At 43.0% G+C, this 21,228-nt stretch overlaps 2 protein-coding genes across 3 annotated transcripts in view; one reads left to right on the forward strand and one right to left on the reverse strand.

Annotated features, from left to right (window-relative positions):
• Positions 1 to 5,615, forward strand: part of sco2 (synthesis of cytochrome C oxidase 2) — a 5,929-nt gene extending 314 nt beyond the window's left edge. The window contains exons 1-4 of one of the 2 annotated variants that reach the window (XM_079653726.1): positions 80 to 237; positions 1,112 to 1,251; positions 1,368 to 1,688; positions 3,616 to 5,615. In XM_079653726.1, coding sequence (XP_079509852.1) covers positions 1,126 to 1,251; positions 1,368 to 1,688; positions 3,616 to 3,957 — 789 coding nt within the window. In that variant the 5' untranslated portion in view covers positions 80 to 237; positions 1,112 to 1,125 and the 3' untranslated portion in view covers positions 3,958 to 5,615. Of the gene's footprint in view, positions 1 to 79; positions 238 to 1,111; positions 1,252 to 1,367; positions 1,689 to 3,615 lie in introns of those variants that run through there. The other variant, XM_079653727.1, reaches the window with a different exon arrangement.
• Positions 5,616 to 6,034: 419 nt separating this feature from the next.
• Positions 6,035 to 12,620, reverse strand: ncaph2 (non-SMC condensin II complex, subunit H2; the record flags this gene model as incomplete). The annotated part of the gene is made up of 10 exons (XM_079655708.1): positions 6,035 to 6,310; positions 9,354 to 9,503; positions 9,604 to 9,705; positions 10,280 to 10,329; positions 10,409 to 10,495; positions 10,814 to 10,925; positions 11,330 to 11,400; positions 11,522 to 11,566; positions 12,384 to 12,485; positions 12,569 to 12,620. The coding sequence occupies 10 exons, from the start codon at positions 12,618 to 12,620 to the stop codon at positions 6,173 to 6,175; spliced, it is 909 nt and encodes a 302-aa protein (XP_079511834.1). The 3' UTR covers positions 6,035 to 6,172.
• Between the last annotated feature and the right edge of the window lie 8,608 nt (positions 12,621 to 21,228).

Here is a 21,228-nt window from a genome sequence, read left to right on the forward strand (position 1 = left end):
TAGATGTGTTTCCGAGCCGCTCCAACGAGAGTTACAACGAGAACGTGACGTTATATTTACACAAGACGGATCCTTTCTAGCCATAACCCTCCTCCAGGGGGCAGTGACGCGCTCTGACGCTGCTTCCTGTAAACAGAAACAGATCCACTTCCGGTTCAGTTAGTCTCACTTACATATGTTTTAAACTGTTTATTGTCTCTGGAACAGAAACATGAGTTCGGACCTCTCGCGCTGAAGGTCAGATATCATGTTTATTTATTATCATAAACACTCTGTTGTTGTTTACTAGAGCAGAGAAACACACTAGCGTTAGCATCACAGCTAAAGGTGACCCAGGTTAAACACTTTATCTCTGATGCTAACTGCCCGGTCGTCTTCTGCTAGTACAGAAAAGCTCGTATTTCTAACAAAAAGTGTTTAAACATTTCATTTATCGTTTCAATGTGATAAATATAAACCTATAAGACAGGAGTGCAGCGTCTTAGTCACCGTTCAGGGTTATTCATGTTGATTTCAGGAGGGTTTAAAGTAACAAAAATACGATTTATTAAAACAAAAAACAGATGAATTACAGTTTACAAACCCGGAAAGATCCCACATTTTAGGGTTTTTATTTAATGATCCTTTTGTAACTTGATATCTTTATTAACTGCACTACAGGTGGAGGTCTTAGTCACGTTATTCCAAAATGTGAGGAGATTTGACTGAAATACCTTCATTTCTGATGTCACGAAGAAGCAGTGTTTAAACCTAATCAGTAACATAAATCCCCTTTTCTTATTGCGCAGTAGGGCTCGACAGTAAGAGTTAAAAAGGTACTTTATCTTATTAACTTTAAATATAAACCTATAAAAGGAAAGGTGGACTTAGTAATAACCTTCAGGTGATTTTAAAGGAACAGAAATACGATTTATTCCAAAATAATGGTTGTAGGACTGCATATAAATACACATTTTAAGGGTACTTCTACTGAAATATCCTTCTTTAACTTTATCTGTGTGTATATTCTTCTCACTCCACTACAGGTGAACTCATCCAGATCAGGGTTTAAGTCTCTATTATAATTAAAACTGTAGTTAAAAAGAGTATTTGTTCACTGTTTGTGTTGCAGGAAGAAGTGCAGAGATGTTGAGCCTCAGGTGCATTGTGGGAGATGTAGTTCGTGGAGGACTCCTGAGGAGGACGTGTCTCAGACTTCCTCTTCCTCCTCCTCCTCTTCCTCAGCTGACCCAGCGCTGCTTCCTCTCAAAGGTTATTTCACTTTAATATTCATTGGTTTAATTTGAGATGGTATGTATTTAATTAATTTTACAGTTTACATTTGTTCTCATTATTTACTCTCCTCTCTCCTCCTCCCCTCCTCTCAGGGCGGTTCTGGTTCTTCGGCCCGTCTGAAGCTCCGGACCCGCCTCCTCGTCTCTCTGCTGTTTGGAGGCTCCATATTGGCCGGCTGGCGCTTCGTTTACCTGGAGAAGCAGCAGCGGCAGCGGCAGATCCGATTGGACCAGCTGCGGAAGGTGTCTCTGGGTCAGGGGACCTTCAGCCTGTTGGACCAGACGGGCCGACGCAGAACCAAGCAGGACTTCCTGGGCCGGTGGGTTCTGCTGTACTTCGGGTTCACGCACTGCCCCGACATCTGCCCCGAGGAGCTGGAAAAGCTGAGCAGCGCCGTCACCACGCTGGACCAGGTCTGTTCACATTATCTATATACTGTACTCTCTCCAGCAGGGCCGGCCCTAGACTTTTGGGGGCCCTAAGCGAGCTTTGGCTTGGGGGCCCCCCTCACTCAAGCACATTCTCACTACACACAACACGGAACCAACTTTTGTCTTATGATGTTAGCATGAGCAAACCTATTGTATAAATAAGCATGTAAACACCGTGGACCTCACCTCCTCTAGGGGGGTCCGGGGGCATGCTCCCCCGGGAAGATTTTTTTAAAATATTGAAGTTAAAAGCATCAATCTGGTGCACTTTGAGAGCAACATTAAGAGATCAATGGATACCTCTCTCAACACCCAGATGAAACACAACTGTGAACAGATTTTTCTTTATGGATATTTTACAAATCACTCAAACTGTATTCTCTTTTTGTCATAAAGTATTTCACAACTGTTTCTCATTTATTCTCTCTGGCTGTCCATCTCATAATGTTCACATAGAAACTAACTCTCAATAGGAATATCATTCAGAAGAATTATAATTTCTTGCAAAAGTCTGTCACAAAAAGAGGTTGCACATTTAAATTCAGGTGTTGTTATGGCAACGTCAGGGGCCAAACAGCCACATGTACTGCTGCAAATACGTTCAAACATGCTGTCGACACGTAAAGCAGTGGCATGCCACCATTTCAGCTGACTGTTTCTCAGAAATACTGTCACATAACATCCATATATTTCAGTGCTAGGTTGATGCTTAGCTAAGCTAACTGTGAAACACTTTAACTGACAGGACTCAGGATCAACTGTGTACTGTAAGGTAGCTTCTAGCTTCATGTCGAACAGTAAGTCAACATTTCCCAGAGAGCTTTCTTTGAAATCACCTAAACGCTAAAAAACATTACATTTAGATTATATGACAAAGTGTTTATTTAATATATCTGGCTAGCTATAGCTACTTGCTAACGGTTTAGCTTACCCCCGCGATTCAAAGTAACGTCAACGTAGCTGTAATTTATGCTTTGCTTACATGTTGACATAACTTGGAAGTTACTGACATGTACATACCTTGTTCTCCTGGCTCCGGGGTTGTTGTGTGAGCCACCTCTTGAGAATTGTCGTATTTTTTAAGAAAATGTGTTCTTATGTCCATCTTCAAAAACTCTGAGTCCGACTGACAGTTTATTTTAAACATTGTCACAGGATAGGTACCTGTGAGCCAATAAGACAGATGTTTATTTCCATTCAACTCTCTGGTTGGTCTGGTGTCTTGCCTCTGTTGCATTCACTCAACACGGGAAATTACAATCCTGCCGTCCTCTCTTCTGTCATGATGAGGTTCAGGTAAATCACGGTGGATGTATATTATTGACTCAATCATATAATGCATGACTTTGAGAGTAGGCAATCTAGGCATATTAACACAATTAATTAAACATACTTATCACGGCGACGGTGTGCTGAGGTTTATTTATATATTTTTGCTAGGGGGCCCTTAGTGGCTGCGGGGCCCTAAGCGGCCGCTTAATGGGTCGGGCCGGCTCTGCTCTCCAGCACAGGTTAGCTCTGAGTGTTAGCTTGCTAATGTAAACACAGACCATATTACTTCCAGAACACGTCTCATTGTTTCTGACAGCAACGTTTCTGATTGGCCCGTGGGGGTAAAGCCCGCCCACATTTTAGTAATGTGGTCACGACGCAGCAAATCTGGATCAGCTCCGTTGTTCCCCGTTGTTAGAGATGTGGGTACGGAGGAGAAGAGAGAGGGGTTTATTTTCTGACACTTTGAGAGTCTCCTGACACACCGGGGACACACCGGGGACACACCGGGGGACACACAGGGGACACACCGGGGACACACAGGGGACACTTGGTGATGTAGAGAAGACATCACAAAGGAAGTTTTGCATGATGAGAGACCTTTCAATTAATTATTGTATTTACATTGTGTCCCCAGGACCCCCTGCTGCCCCCCGTGCAGCCTCTCTTCATCACGGTGGACCCGCAGCGGGACGACGTGCCGGCGCTGGCCCGCTACGTGCAGGACTTCCACCCCCGCCTGGTGGCCCTCACCGGGACCCCAGAGGAGGTGCAGCACGCGGGCAGGGACTACCGGGTCTACGCCAGTGCCGGGCCCAAGGACGACGACGGGGACTACATCGTGGACCACTCGGTTCTGATCTACCTGGTCAGCCCCGACGGACTCTTCCTCGACTACTACAGCCGGTCCAAGAGCGAGGAGAAGATCGTGGAGAGCATCAAGAACCACATCCAGAACCACAAGGGACTGGACCAGTAGAACCAGAACTACAGGGGACTGGACCAGTAGAACCAGAACTACAGGGGACTGGACCAGTAGAACCAGAACTACAGGGGACTGGACCAGTAGAACCTGGATCTATAAAGACTATAAAACCAAATGAAAACAAGAGACTCTGAAAATAAAATATATATAAAAAGTCTTTGTTGTAAAGCGAGAGTAAAAATATATCTGGTGAAAACAAACCTTATTTTTGAATAAATACAGAATAAAATAAAGCAAATTTAAAATGCGAAAAGAAATAGACGGGAAACAACAAAAAGTCATATTTATTTCAATGGGTATAAAAATGTATTGAAGTTGTTTAAAGGGGACCTGTCCTGCAAAACGCACGTTGTGACGTATTTTCTACATCACAACGTGTCCCCGGTGTTTCAGGACATTTTCCTCCGTACCCACATCTCTAAAAAAAAGGAGGGTGCTAACAAGCAGATCCAGAATTTTGGCTCCTATTAGGTCATTGGCGACATCTGGCCGACGTGACACGTCCCAACCTATCGTCTCCGTATACACGTGACACGTCCCAACCTATCGTCTCCGTATACACGTGACACGTCCCAACCTATCGTCTCCGTATACACGTGACACGTCCCAACCTATCGTCTCCGTATACACGTGACACGTCCCAACCTATCGTCTCCGTATACACGTGACACGTCCCGACCTATCGTCTCCGTATACACGTGACACGTCCCGACCTATCGTCTCCGTATACACGTGACACGTCCCGACCTATCGTCTCCGTATACACGTGACACGTCCCGACCTATCGTCTCCGTATACACGCGACACGTCCCGACCTATCGTCTCCGTATACACGTGACACGTCCCGACCTATCGTCTCCGTATACACGTGACACGTCCCGACCTATCGTCTCCGTATACACGCGACACGTCCCGACCTATCGTCTCCGTATACACGCGACACGTCCCGACCTCTCGTCTCCGTATACACGCGACACGTCCCGACCTATCGTCTCCGTATACACGCGACACGTCCCGACCTATCGTCTCCGTATACACGTGACACGTCCCGACCTATCGTCTCCGTATACACGCGACACGTCCCGACCTATCGTCTCCGTATACACGTGACACGTCCCGACCTATCGTCTCCGTATACACGTGACATGTCCCGACCTATCGTCTCCGTATACACGTGACACGTCCCGACCTATCGTCTCCGTATACACGTGACACGTCCCGACCTATCGTCTCCGTATACACGTGACACGTCCCAACCTATCGTCTCCGTATACACGTGACACGTGTCAAGCTATGTGCTGCATCAGAAACAATGCGCGGCGTGTTATGCTCTGTGTTTACATTAGAAAGCATGCTAACACTCAGAGCTAGCCATGGAGCTAACGCTGCAGGCTACTGGAGAGAATATGTGAGACGTGATGTCCTTGTGGTAAACCCAGCGACAGAGAGAAAGCTTTGAGCTCTTGAACTGTTTCAGAAATGAAGCTTGAAGCGGTCAGGAGCACTAAATGACATTCAGTCACCGCAGCGGTTCAGTCACCGCAGCGGTTCAGTCATAGCAGCGGTGCTAAGGCAAAGGGAGCTGTATACTTTTCAATAATCCAAACACCTTTAGAATATGATCACAACCAATAACAAATCATTTAAACTTGTTTATTCTTATCTTTATGTTACCTACTTAGCATTCTTTCTTTTTATGTATGCATATTTTAATAATCACTCCCCTTTCAAACTGTCCTATAGCACACACTGGAATGATTTCTAAAATGTAACTATATTAAATAGATAAAGGTTTCTCTCTCTCGCTCACAGAGGATGTGTGGCCAGGGGTTATTATTTTAATGTTCTACATTTTTTTTAAATTAAATAATGATTTTCCTGGTTCCTGGCTGGCGCCCCCTAGCGGCTGAACGCTGAAACACCGATGGGTGATCTGGTGTTTTGAGCTAAACGCTTCACAGACATGTTTGGTACGGCTGGCCCTACAGTATGTTTCCAATATAGCATAATGGGTCCACTCTAAATTATAATAGTGTTTATTTTGGCCTCCTTAAAATGACCCACCATCAGCTGTTCTGGTTCCGAGTAAAGACGGAGATGTTTTATTATTTTACAAATAGTTGAGGAAAAACAGCGCATCATCATTTGTGTTATTTGATCAGAGGCAGGAAGTGGCTGAGCGTCCCTTCAGAATAAAAGCCTCCACAGATTATGGTCTGTTCAGGGTCTTGAATCTGTCGTTGGCTTTCTGAGTGCTGAGCAGCGTCAGAACCACCGAGTCCAGACGAGAGTCCAGGTCTGAGTCCAGACCCCCCGGTGAGTCCAGGTCCACCGTGTAGTCGTTCGCCTGAAACAGGAAACAACACTTTCACATGAAAACACAGAGATGGTAAAAACCCGTTTCAGAATTAGAGTCATTGTTTAAAGAGTTTTCAATAAAAGAGTCTAATACTCTACAGCAGGGGAACCTTTCCCTCTCAGGGGCCATTTCATCCTCTGAGGGCCGTATTATTGACCTCTACTTAAAAAAACTAAAATCACAGCCCATTCATTCATTCTTTCTTTCTTTCATTCTTTCTTTCTTTCTTTCTTTCTTTCTTTCTTTCTGTGCAAAGAAAAATAAAACCTCTTAATCCAGATGTCTCTGAGCAAATGTATTTAGTTTCCTTTCCATGTGAACAAGATTTAAGTGGGGGGGACCTCACCTCCTCTAGGGGGGTCCTCACCTCCTCTAGGGTGGACCTCACCTCCTCTAGAGGGGTCCTCACCTCCTCTAGGGTGGACCTCACCTCCTCTAGGGGGGTCCTCACCTCCTCTAGAGGGGTCCTCACCTCCTCTAGGGTGGACCTCACCTCCTCTAGGGGGTGACCTCACCTCCTCTAGGGTGGACCTCACCTCCTCTAGGGGGGTCCTCACCTCCTCTAGGGGGGACCTCACCTCCTCTAGGAGGGACCTCACCTCCTCTAGGGGGGTCCTCACCTCCTCTAGGGTGGACCTCACCTCCTCTAGGGTGGTCCTCACCTCCTCTAGGGGGGACCTCACCTCCTCTAGGGGGGTCCTCACCTCCTCTAGGTTGGACCTCACCTCCTCTAGAGGGGTCCTCACCTCCTCTAGGGGGGGACCTCACCTCCTCTAGGGTGGACCTCACCTCCTCTAGGGGGGTCCGGGGGCATGCTCCCCCGGGAAGATGTGTTTTTAAATGTTGAAGTTGAAAGCATCAATCTGGTGCACTCAGAGCAACATGGAGAGATCTATGGATCCATCTCTCAACACCAGATGAAACACAACTGGAAGCAGATTTTATTTTTCTTTATGGATATTTTATAAATCACTTTCCTTTCAAACTGAATTCTTGTTTATTAATAATAACTTTTTTTTACTGTCATATAGTATTTTATACCTGTTCACTTTATTCTCTTATTTTTTTATAACTATAATGATCATACAAAGATGTGCCTTTACCTCACTGGTTGTAGAAAAAGCTTCTTATATTCGTTAGCATAGCTAGCTAACCAGATGCTAATAACAACAAAGTTATTGACTGTATGATCAGTATGACAGATGAACAGATCGCCCACTGGGCTTTCAACTAAAGACACAGCCACGCAGACACTGCAGCATGTGTACGGCTCCTTATGGGTACTGACATTTCTGAAGTGCCGGAGCCGCGTTCTGGTGCTCTCCGTTAGAACTACACCCCTCTCAAACGAGACATATGACACGTTAGGCTCGTGTTGTGTTCAAGGACCCTGACCCTGGCCAGGAAAAACAGACACTCGCTTGTTTAATTATTTTGCGGTCTAGATTTCTTTAATTAATTTTTTTTGCGTGTGTTTATAAATTACCTCGAGGGCCGTACCAAATGGTCTCGCGGGCCGGAGGGTTCCCCACCCCTGCTTTAAGTGTTTTCAAAATAAAAGACCTCAGCTTAAAGGGGTTTCAAAATAAAAGACTCCTGCTCAAAATGTAGTTGTTCACCTGAAAAAGGAAACAACACTTTCACAATAAAACACTGATATGGTATTGATATTGTTCAAAGTGTTTTCCAAATAAAAGTCTCTTATTAGAAAACCATTTGAACAAAGACTCCTACGCAAAGGGTTTTCAAAATAAAATACCCCTGCTTGAACCATGGTCATAACAAATAGACTCCTACTAAACTTTCACAATAAAACACTGAGATGGTAACACCGATTAAACACCACATTTCAAAATAAGAGCTCAAAGTGTTTTCCAAATAGACACATACTTAAAGGGTTTGATAAAGAAGAGGCTGCTGCTCGAAGGATTCTCAAAATAAAAGTCTACTACTAAAAGGATTTTCAAAATAAGAGACTCCTACTCCAACGGTTTTCAAAATAAAGAGTCTACTGCTTGAAGTTTTTTCCAACTGAAAGATTTTTCAAAAATAAAAGACCTCTGTTCAAAGGGTTTTCAAAATAAAAGACCCCTGTTCAAAGGGTTTTCAAAATAAAAGAACTCTGCTCAAAGTGTTTTCAAAATAAAAGACCCCTGCTCAAAGGGTTTTCAAAAATAAAAGAACTCTGCTCAAAGGGTTTTCAAAATAAGAGTCTAGTTCTCAAACTGTTTTCAAAATAAGAGTCTACTGTTTAAAGTGTTTTCAGAATAAAAGACTCCTACTCAAAGTGTTTTCAAATTAAGATTATAGTTCCTAAAGTGTTTTCAAAAATAAAAGAACTCTGCTCAAAGGGTTTTCAAAATAAGAGTCTAGTTTTCAAACTGTTTTCAAAATAAAAGACCTCTGCTCAAGGTATTTTCAAAATAAAAGACTACCGATCGAACGGTTTTCAAAATAAGAGTCTACTGTTTAAAGTGTTTTCAAAATAAAAGTCTAGTTCTTAAAGTGTTTTCAAAATCAAAGACTACCGATCCAACGGTTTTCAAAATAAGAGTCTACTACTTTAAGTGTTTTCAAAATAAAAGACCTCTGCTCAAGGTATTTTCAAAATAAAAGACTACCGATCGAACGGTTTTCAAAATAAGAGTCTACTACTTTAAGTGTTTTCAAAACAAAAGACCTCTGCTCAAGGTATTTTCAAAATAAAAGACTACCGATCGAACGGTTTTCAAAATAAGAGTCTACTGCTCAAAGTGTTTTCAAAATAAAAGTCTAGTTCTTAAAGTGTTTTCAAAATCAAAGACTACCGATCGAACGGTTTTCAAAATAAGAGTCTACTGTTTTAAGTGTTTTCAAAATAAAAGACCTCAGCTCAAAGGTTTTTCAAAATGAAAGCAGGACTGATAGAGTTTTTACATCCATTAAACTGCTTCTCACTCGCCGCATACTTCCTTTAAAACGTGTTTGAACTCAGTGGGAAGTCTCCAACATGTCTGCGTTGTGTTGTTGTTTGTATATTGTTGTTGTTTACCAGTTGCAGGGAAGCCAGCAGGTACTTGCAGGCCTCGAAGTTGTCCATCCCGGCGACGATGGAGGAGAAAGTTCTGCTTTTCCCCACAGAAACCAGAGAGCTGACGATCCTCCCTCCGTAGTCGTGGATATCGAACACCGAGCGGTCCTCCTGGAACACAAACGCCTCGTCAGAAAGAACCGCAGATCAAACATCAAACATCAAACATCAAACATCAAACATCAAACACGTGTCTCTGGCTGTTTGGAACCTGCAGCTGGAGCTCCGGGCGGATTTTATCCTCCCAGACTTTCACTCTCCGGGACAGAGTCGTTTCCTGAGTGTAGCCTTTACAGTTCACCACCAGCTGCTCCTGAACGCACCACAACAACAACACTGTCATTAGATGCTCCTGAACGCACCACATCAACACTGTTAAACACCAGCTGCTCCTGAACGCACCACATCAACACTGTTAAACACCAGCTGCTCCTGAACGCACCACATCAACACTGTTAAACCCCAGCTGCTCCTGAACGCACCACATCAACACTGTTAAACACCAGCTGCTCCTGAACGCACCACATCAACACTGTTAAACACCAGCTGCTCCTGAACGCACCACATCAACACTGTTAAACACCAGCTGCTCCTGAACGCACCACATCAACACTGTTAAACACCAGCTGCTCCTGAACGCACCACATCAACACTGTTAAACACCAGCTGCTCCTGAACGCACCACATCAACACTGTTAAACACCAGCTGCTCCTGAACGCACCACATCAACACTGTTAAACACAAGCTGCTCCTGAACGCACCACATAAGTAGAAAAGAATAGCAAATATTGTTGAATTATTATAATACGAATGCTTTGAACGCGTTTGAATCCTCTGTGGATATTTTATTCCTCTCAGTAGAATTAGTGAATAAAGATTGACTTACGACTCTCAGCTTCACCAGGTCCTCGTAGCTCAGCTCGTCCCTCTGAGCGTCTGAAGCACACACACATCAATCAGCTTTATTTATATCTCTAATTAACCAGTTATTAAAATAAGTGTTTCATTAATCTACCCGGCGACACGAAGTCTCCTCCGAAGTCTGCCGGAGCGTCGTCAGGAAACGCTTCCTGTTCGTTATCAGAGAGGTCGTCGTCTCCACCTGCACACATCAACACTTAGACACTATACGAGTGTGTGAGAGTGTGTGTGAGTGTGTGTGAGTGAGTGAGTGAGTGTGAGTGTGAGTGAGTGAGTGAGTGAGTGAGTGAGTGTGTGTGAGTGTGTGTGAGTGAGTGAGTGAGTGTGAGTGTGAGTGAGTTTGAGTGAGTGAGTGAGTGAGTGAGTGAGTGAGTGAGTTTGAGTGAGTGAGTGAGTGTGTGTGAGTGTGAGTGAGTTTGAGTGAGTGAGTGAGTGAGTGAGTGAGTGAGTGAGTGGGTGTGTGTGTGTGTGAGGGAGTGTGTGTATGTCTGTGTGTTACCCAGCATGTCAGGTGGTATGAACCCGTCCTCAGGCTCCTCCCCCTGGTTAAGCCCCGCCCCCTCTGGCTGCAGGAAGGTCCTCCTCAGCTCCTCGTCAGACACAACGACGCCCTGGAGACATCACGCATTAAAACTTTAAAATAGATTAAAATTATTGACTTAAAAATATATATATAAAAAAATGATAATATAAAATATCATTCTGAATATAAAAATAAATAAAAATGTAATATAACATTAGTAAATAATTTATAAAAATGAGATATACCAATAACTTACAAAAAATGTAGAACAAATGTAAACACAATATAAAATAAAATGAATAATTTACTTATAATTAAACAAAACAAGAAGTAGATGAATAAATAAAAAAAGGAATTAATTCATAAATATATATTTAATTAAATACAATTATTAAATATATAAATAGATAATAGAAATAAATACCTACATATATATATATATATAATAACGGACTAAAAAACTCATAATATATATTTTTCCATATTTCGTACCGCCTTCCTGAAGAGCCTCTTCCTGCTCTTCAGCTTGTCCTTCATCGTGCTCAGGTAGATGTAGTTCAGGTCTGCAAACATTTGAAATAAAACACAATAAAACATTCAGTTTAACTGTTAAAACTGTTCTGAGCTCACATGCTAGCAGTTTGCCTCCGTTTACATCACTATGCTAAGCTAAGCTAACATTACCTGCAAACGTGGGTCCGTTTTTCAGCTTCTGCTGAGGAGGGTCGACTGAAACAAGAGATCAGTATTTAGAGGAATAACTCATAAGGTTAAAGGTATGCATGTGTGTGGGAGAGAATAGGCGCGTTCACACCGGAGTACTTTTCCCTTTTAGTTCCGATAGTTCCTGGGATTTTGCGTTCACACCAAAAACAACCTTTCCCCCTTTTCAGTCCCTGCTAGAGAGGTGGGACTATCCTGGGAGGAAACAGTTCCAATTTCTATTGGCTGGGCGAATTGCAAACAACGCCCCGTAAAACTCTGAAAAGTTTTTGTGAAGCCACCATTGTATTGGCTGGCATTAGCATTATTAGCATTAGCATTATTAGGATTAGCATTATTAGCATTAGCCCCGCGCAGCAACGGAGAGAGACTAACTTATGGCAACACAAAATAAAACATAGGAGCGGTGGAGATGAGGAGGTGTCGGCGTTCTGGCGATTTACTCTGAAGGCTTCAGTAGAAGCTGCTGGGAGTCCCAGCAGCTTCTACTGAAGCCTTCCTTAACTCCGGGGACTCCGGGTGGCAGTATACGCCGTGAGGTGGTTTGCGGCCTGCCAGTAAACCCACAGCAGAAGAAGAAGTGACGTCAGCGGCTTCATTTGCCTAACCCTCCCTCAGGGACTTATTCCGGTGTGAACACGATCTGCTAGAAAGTTCAGGGACTAAAGAGCTCAGGAACTATTCCTGGGAAAAGTTCTTATAACTGGGGGGCCGTTTTATGTATAAAATGTGAAAAATGTAATTAAAGTCTGAATGACAGAAATAAATGGCACAAAGCGAGCAGTCAGACGACAAGTCTGTATCTGATCTGTATTGATCTCACAGGTTCCGGTGAACCAGCTCCTGAAGTCCTGCAGAGCAGAAACTCTCTTCCTCTTCCTCTTCCCCCCCTCCTCCAGACCCTCAGGGACCCTGTAGCTCTTCCCTGAAAACACAGAAAGAGAGACTTTTAGGAACAATTCAATCAAACGACACAGACTGGGGGGGGGGGGGGGGGGGCCCTCATACTGAAATGCAGAATTTCCCTGTGAAATGTTAAAGTGAGGCCAGAAAGCAACATTTCTGTTCTACAGAAACGGGATGAAATTCTAATGTTTTGTAGTTCGATTTTTTTTTATTTAAGATTTATATTTAGATTATTTTTAGATTTGTATTTATTTTTTATTTTTGGAGATTTAGATTATTTTAAATATATTGTTTTTGGGATTAAGATTTATTTTCAATTATATTGAATTTCTATTAAAATCATCTTTTTTAAATTTAGATTTGGATTTTTGACTCCAGAAATCTGAGCTTCAGACGGCTTTGTTGTTGTTTACGTCACGTTGTTGTTTACGTCAGGAGACTCTTATAAACAGGATCAGAGACACAGGACTCATCTCTCTCTAGAAACACCCAGTTATTCTCTCAGGTGATGAAGTCACATGTCAGCTGGTTAGAGTTATTCTCTCAGGTGATGAAGTCACATGTCAGCTGGTTAGAGTTATTCTCTGAGGTGATGAAGTCACATGTCAGCTGGTTAGAGTTATTCTCTCAGGTGATGAAGTCACATGTCAGCTGGTTAGAGTTATTCTCTCAGATGATGAAGTCACATGTCAGCTGGTTAGAGTTATTCTCTCAGATGATGAAGTCACATGTCAGCTGGTTAGAGTTATTCTCTCAGGTGATGAAGTCACATGTCAGCTGGTTAGAGTTATTCTCTCAGGTGATGAAGTCACATGTCAGCTGGTTAGAGTTATTCTCTCAGATGATGAAGTCACATGTCAGCTGGTTAGAGTTATTCTCTCAGGTGATGAAGTCACATGTCAGCTGGTTAGAGTTATTCTCTCAGGTGATGAAGTCACATGTCAGCTGGTTAGAGTTATTCTCTCAGGTGATGAAGTCACATGTCAGCTGGTTAGAGTTATTCTCTCAGGTGATGAAGTCACATGTCAGCTGGTTAGAGTTATTCTCTCAGGTGATGAAGTCACATGTCAGCTGGTTAGAGTTATTCTCTGAGGTGATGAAGTCACATGTCAGCTGGTTAGAGTTATTCTCTGAGATGATGAAGTCACATGTCAGCTGGTTAGAGTTATTCTCTCAGGTGATGAAGTCACATGTCAGCTGGTTAGAGTTATTCTCTGAGGTGATGAAGTCACATGTCAGCTGGTTAGAGTTATTCTCTCAGGTGATGAAGTCACATGTCAGCTGGTTAGAGTTATTCTCTCAGGTGATGAAGTCACATGTCAGCTGGTTAGAGTTATTCTCTCAGGTGATGAAGTCACATGTCAGCTGGTTAGAGTTATTCTCTCAGATGATGAAGTCACATGTCAGCTGGTTAGAGTTATTCTCTCAGGTGATGAAGTCACATGTCAGCTGGTTAGAGTTATTCTCTCAGATGATGAAGTCACATGTCAGCTGGTTAGAGTTATTCTCTCAGGTGATGAAGTCACATGTCAGCTGGTTAGAGTTATTCTCTCAGGTGATGAAGTCACATGTCAGCTGGTTAGAGTTATTCTCTCAGGTGAAGTCACATGTCAGCTGGTTAGAGTTATTCTCTGAGGTGATGAAGTCACATGTCAGCTGGTTAGAGTTATTCTCTCAGATGATGAAGTCACATGTCAGCTGGTTAGAGTTATTCTCTCAGGTGAAGTCACATGTCAGCTGGTTAGAGTTATTCTCTCAGGTGAAGTCACATGTCAGCTGGTTAGAGTTATTCTCTGAGATGATGAAGTCACATGTCAGCTGGTTAGAGTTATTCTCTCAGGTGATGAAGTCACATGTCAGCTGGTTAGAGTTATTCTCTCAGGTGATGAAGTCACATGTCAGCTGGTTAGAGTTATTCTCTGAGGTGATGAAGTCACATGTCAGCTGGTTAGAGTTATTCTCTCAGGTGATGAAGTCACATGTCAGCTGGTTAGAGTTATTCTCTCAGGTGATGAAGTCACATGTCAGCTGGTTAGAGTTATTCTCTCAGGTGATGAAGTCACATGTCAGCTGGTTAGAGTTATTCTCTCAGGTGATGAAGTCACATGTCAGCTGGTTAGAGTTATTCTCTCAGATGATGAAGTCACATGTCAGCTGGTTAGAGTTATTCTCTCAGGTGATGAAGTCACATGTCAGCTGGTTAGAGTTATTCTCTCAGGTGATGAAGTCACATGTCAGCTGGTTAGAGTTATTCTCTCAGGTGATGAAGTCACATGTCAGCTGGTTAGAGTTATTCTCTCAGGTGAAGTCACATGTCAGCTGGTTAGAGTTATTCTCTGAGGTGATGAAGTCACATGTCAGCTGGTTAGAGTTATTCTCTCAGATGATGAAGTCACATGTCAGCTGGTTAGAGTTATTCTCTCAGGTGAAGTCACATGTCAGCTGGTTAGAGTTATTCTCTCAGATGATGAAGTCACATGTCAGCTGGTTAGAGTATTCTCTCAGGTGATGAAGTCACATGTCAGCTGGTTAGAGTTATTCTCTCAGATGATGAAGTCACATGTCAGCTGGTTAGAGTTATTCTCTCAGGTGATGAAGTCACATGTCAGCTGGTTAGAGTTATTCTCTCAGGTGATGAAGTCACATGTCAGCTGGTTAGAGTTATTCTCTCAGGTGAAGTCACATGTCAGCTGGTTAGAGTTATTCTCTGAGGTGATGAAGTCACATGTCAGCTGGTTAGAGTTATTCTCTCAGATGATGAAGTCACATGTCAGCTGGTTAGAGTTATTCTCTCAGGTGATGAAGTCACATGTCAGCTGGTTAGAGTTATTCTCTCAGGTGAAGTCACATGTCAGCTGGTTAGAGTTATTCTCTCAGGTGAAGTCACATGTCAGCTGGTTAGAGTTATTCTCTCAGGTGATGAAGTCACATGTCAGCTGGTTAGAGTTATTCTCTCAGGTGAAGTCACATGTCAGCTGGTTAGAGTTATTCTCTCAGGTGATGAAGTCACATGTCAGCTGGTTAGAGTTATTCTCTCAGATGATGAAGTCACATGTCAGCTGGTTAGAGTTATTCTCTCAGGTGATGAAGTCACATGTCAGCTGGTTAGAGTTATTCTCTCAGGTGAAGTCACATGTCAGCTGGTTAGAGTTATTCTCTCAGGTGATGAAGTCACATGTCAGCTGGTTAGAGTTATTCTCTCAGGTGATGAAGTCACATGTCAGCTGGTTAGAGTTATTCTCTCAGGTGAAGTCACATGTCAGCTGGTTAGAGTTATTCTCTCAGGTGATGAAGTCACATGTCAGCTGGTTAGAGTTATTCTCTCAGGTGATGAAGTCACATGTCAGCTGGTTAGAGTTATTCTCTGAGGTGATGAAGTCACATGTCAGCTGGTTAGAGTTATTCTCTCAGGTGATGAAGTCACATGTCAGCTGGTTAGAGTTATTCTCTGAGGTGATGAAGTCACATGTCAGCTGGTTAGAGTTATTCTCTCAGGTGATGAAGTCACATGTCAGCTGGTTAGAGTTATTCTCTCAGGTGATGAAGTCACATGTCAGCTGGTTAGAGTTATTCTCTCAGGTGATGAAGTCACATGTCAGCTGGTTAGAGTTATTCTCTCAGGTGATGAAGTCACATGTCAGCTGGTTAGAGTTATTCTCTCAGATGATGAAGTCACATGTCAGCTGGTTAGAGTTATTCTCTCAGGTGATGAAGTCACATGTCAGCTGGTTAGAGTTATTCTCTCAGATGATGAAGTCACATGTCAGCTGGTTAGAGTTATTCTCTCAGGTGAAGTCACATGTCAGCTGGTTAGAGTTATTCTCTCAGGTGATGAAGTCACATGTCAGCTGGTTAGAGTTATTCTCTCAGGTGAAGTCACATGTCAGCTGGTTAGAGTTATTCTCTCAGGTGATGAAGTCACATGTCAGCTGGTTAGAGTTATTCTCTGAGGTGATGAAGTCACATGTCAGCTGGTTAGAGTTATTCTCTCAGGTGATGAAGTCACATGTCAGCTGGTTAGAGTTATTCTCTCAGGTGATGAAGTCACATGTCAGCTGGTTAGAGTTATTCTCTGAGGTGATGAAGTCACATGTCAGCTGGTTAGAGTTATTCTCTCAGGTGATGAAGTCACATGTCAGCTGGTTAGAGTTATTCTCTCAGATGATGAAGTCACATGTCAGCTGGTTAGAGTTATTCTCTCAGGTGATGAAGTCACATGTCAGCTGGTTAGAGTTATTCTCTCAGATGATGAAGTCACATGTCAGCTGGTTAGAGTTATTCTCTCAGGTGAAGTCACATGTCAGCTGGTTAGAGTTATTCTCTCAGGTGATGAAGTCACATGTCAGCTGGTTAGAGTTATTCTCTCAGGTGAAGTCACATGTCAGCTGGTTAGAGTTATTCTCTCAGGTGATGAAGTCACATGTCAGCTGGTTAGAGTTATTCTCTCAGGTGATGAAGTCACATGTCAGCTGGTTAGAGTTATTCTCTCAGGTGATGAAGTCACATGTCAGCTGGTTAGAGTTATTCTCTCAGGTGATGAAGTCACATGTCAGCTGGTTAGAGTTATTCTCTCAGGTGATGAAGTCACATGTCAGCTGGTTAGAGTTATTCTCTCAGGTGATGAAGTCACATGTCAGCTGGTTAGAGTTATTCTCTCAGGTGATGAAGTCACATGTCAGCTGGTTAGAGTTATTCTCTGAGATGATGAAGTCACATGTCAGCTGGTTAGAGTTATTCTCTCAGGTGATGAAGTCACATGTCAGCTGGTTAGAGTTATTCTCTGAGGTGATGAAGTCACATGTCAGCTGGTTAGAGTTATTCTCTCAGGTGATGAAGTCACATGTCAGCTGGTTAGAGTTATTCTCTCAGGTGATGAAGTCACATGTCAGCTGGTTAGAGTTATTCTCTCAGGTGATGAAGTCACATGTCAGCTGGTTAGAGTTATTCTCTCAGGTGATGAAGTCACATGTCAGCTGGTTAGAGTTATTCTCTCAGGTGATGAAGTCACATGTCAGCTGGTTAGAGTTATTCTCTCAGGTGATGAAGTCACATGTCAGCTGGTTAGAGTTATTCTCTGAGGTGATGAAGTCACATGTCAGCTGGTTAGAGTTATTCTCTGAGGTGATGAAGTCACATGTCAGCTGGTTAGAGTTATTCTCTGAGGTGATGAAGTCACATGTCAGCTGGTTAGAGTTATTCTCTCAGGTGATGAAGTCACATGTCAGCTGGTTAGAGTTATTCTCTCAGATGATGAAGTCACATGTCAGCTGGTTAGAGTTATTCTCTCAGGTGATGAAGTCACATGTCAGCTGGTTAGAGTTATTCTCTCAGATGATGAAGTCACATGTCAGCTGGTTAGAGTTATTCTCTCAGGTGATGAAGTCACATGTCAGCTGGTTAGAGTTATTCTCTCAGATGATGAAGTCACATGTCAGCTGGTTAGAGTTATTCTCTCAGGTGATGAAGTCACATGTCAGCTGGTTAGAGTTATTCTCTCAGGTGATGAAGTCACATGTCAGCTGGTTAGAGTTATTCTCTCAGGTGATGAAGTCACATGTCAGCTGGTTAGAGTTATTCTCTCAGGTGATGAAGTCACATGTCAGCTGGTTAGAGTTATTCTCTCAGATGATGAAGTCACATGTCAGCTGGTTAGAGTTATTCTCTCAGGATGATGAAGTCACATGTCAGCTGGTTAGAGTTATTCTCTCAGGTGATGAAGTCACATGTCAGCTGGTTAGAGTTATTCTCTCAGGTGATGAAGTCACATGTCAGCTGGTTAGAGTTATTCTCTCAGGTGATGAAGTCACATGTCAGCTGGTTAGAGTTATTCTCTCAGGTGATGAAGTCACATGTCAGCTGGTTAGAGTTATTCTCTCAGGTGATGAAGTCACATGTCAGCTGGTTAGAGTTATTCTCTCAGGTGATGAAGTCACATGTCAGCTGGTTAGAGTTATTCTCTCAGGTGATGAAGTCACATGTCAGCTGGTTAGAGTTATTCTCTCAGATGATGAAGTCACATGTCAGCTGGTTAGAGTTATTCTCTCAGGTGATGAAGTCACATGTCAGCTGGTTAGAGTTATTCTCTCAGGTGATGAAGTCACATGTCAGCTGGTTAGAGTTATTCTCTCAGGTGATGAAGTCACATGTCAGCTGGTTAGAGTTATTCTCTCAGGTGATGAAGTCACATGTCAGCTGGTTAGAGTTATTCTCTCAGGTGATGAAGTCACATGTCAGCTGGTTAGAGTTATTCTCTCAGGTGATGAAGTCACATGTCAGCTGGTTAGAGTTATTCTCTCAGGTGATGAAGTCACATGTCAGCTGGTTAGAGTTATTCTCTCAGGTGATGAAGTCACATGTCAGCTGGTTAGAGTTATTCTCTCAGGTGATGAAGTCACATGTCAGCTGGTTAGAGTTATTCTCTCAGGTGATGAAGTCACATGTCAGCTGGTTAGTTATTCTCTCAGGTGATGAAGTCACATGTCAGCTGGTTAGAGTTATTCTCTCAGGTGATGAAGTCACATGTCAGCTGGTTAGAGTTATTCTCTCAGGTGATGAAGTCACATGTCAGCTGGTTAGAGTTATTCTCTCAGGTGATGAAGTCACATGTCAGCTGGTTAGAGTTATTCTCTCAGGTGATGAAGTCACATGTCAGCTGGTTAGAGTTATTCTCTCAGGTGATGAAGTCACATGTCAGCTGGTTAGAGTTATTCTCTCAGGTGATGAAGTCACATGTCAGCTGGTTAGAGTTATTCTCTCAGGTGATGAAGTCACATGTCAGCTGGTTAGAGTTATTCTCTCAGGTGATGAAGTCACATGTCAGCTGGTTAGAGTTATTCTCTCAGGTGATGAAGTCACATGTCAGCTGGTTAGAGTTATTCTCTCAGGTGATGAAGTCACATGTCAGCTGGTTAGAGTTATTCTCTCAGGTGATGAAGTCACATGTCAGCTGGTTAGAGTTATTCTCTCAGGTGATGAAGTCACATGTCAGCTGGTTAGAGTTATTCTCTCAGGTGATGAAGTCACATGTCAGCTGGTTAGAGTTATTCTCTCAGGTGATGAAGTCACATGTCAGCTGGTTAGAGTTATTCTCTCAGGTGATGAAGTCACATGTCAGCTGGTTAGAGTTATTCTCTCAGGTGATGAAGTCACATGTCAGCTGGTTAGAGTTATTCTCTCAGATGATGAAGTCACATGTCAGCTGGTTAGAGTTATTCTCTCAGGTGATGAAGTCACATGTCAGCTGGTTAGAGTTATTCTCTCAGATGATGAAGTCACATGTCAGCTGGTTAGAGTTATTCTCTCAGGTGATGAAGTCACATGTCAGCTGGTTAGAGTTATTCTCTCAGGTGATGAAGTCACATGTCAGCTGGTTAGAGTTATTCTCTCAGGTGATGAAGTCACATGTCAGCTGGTTAGAGTTATTCTCTCAGGTGATGAAGTCACATGTCAGCTGGTTAGAGTTATTCTCTCAGGTGATGAAGTCACATGTCAGCTGGTTAGAGTTATTCTCTCAGGTGATGAAGTCACATGTCAGCTGGTTAGAGTTATTCTCTCAGGTGATGAAGTCACATGTCAGCTGGTTAGAGTTATTCTCTCAGGTGATGAAGTCACATGTCAGCTGGTTAGAGTTATTCTCTCAGGTGATGAAGTCACATGTCAGCTGGTTAGAGTTATTCTCTCAGGTGATGAAGTCACATGTCAGCTGGTTAGAGTTATTCTCTCAGGTGATGAAGTCACATGTCAGCTGGTTAGAGTTATTCTCTCAGGTGATGAAGTCACATGTCAGCTGGTTAGAGTTATTCTCTCAGGTGATGAAGTCACATGTCAGCTGGTTAGAGTTATTCTCTCAGGTGATGAAGTCACATGTCAGCTGGTTAGAGTTATTCTCTCAGGTGATGAAGTCACATGTCAGCTGGTTAGAGTTATTCTCTGAGGTGATGAAGTCACATGTCAGCTGGTTAGAGTTATTCTCTGAGGTGATGAAGTCACATGTCAGCTGGTTAGAGTTATTCTCTGAGGTGATGAAGTCACATGTCAGCTGGTTAGAGTTATTCTCTCAGGTGATGAAGTCACATGTCAGCTGGTTAGAGTTATTCTCTCAGGTGATGAAGTCACATGTCAGCTGGTTAGAGTTATTCTCTGAGGTGATGAAGTCACATGTCAGCTGGTTAGAGTTATTCTCTGAGGTGATGAAGTCACATGTCAGCTGGTTAGAGTTATTCTCTCAGGTGATGAAGTCACATGTCAGCTGGTTAGAGTTATTCTCTCAGGTGATGAAGTCACATGTCAGCTGGTTAGAGTTATTCTCTGAGGTGATGAAGTCACATGTCAGCTGGTTAGAGTTATTCTCTGAGGTGATGAAGTCACATGTCAGCTGGTTAGAGTTATTCTCTCAGGTGATGAAGTCACATGTCAGCTGGTTAGAGTTATTCTCTGAGGTGATGAAGTCACATGTCAGCTGGTTAGAGTTATTCTCTGAGGTGATGAAGTCACATGTCAGCTGGTTAGAGTTATTCTCTGCAGGTGATGAAGTCACATGTCAGCTGGTTAGAGATATTCTCTGAGGTGATGAAGTCACATGTCAGCTGGTTAGAGTTATTCTCTGAGATGATGAAGTCACATGTCAGCTGGTTAGAGTTATTCTCTCAGGTGATGAAGTCACATGTCAGCTGGTTAGAGTTATTCTCTCAGGTGATGAAGTCACATGTCAGCTGGTTAGAGTTATTCTCTCAGGTGATGAAGTCACATGTCAGCTGGTTAGA

Source organism: Notothenia rossii, assembly GCF_949606895.1.
Source record: "Notothenia rossii genome assembly, chromosome: 10".
NCBI lineage: Eukaryota > Metazoa > Chordata > Actinopteri > Perciformes > Nototheniidae > Notothenia > Notothenia rossii.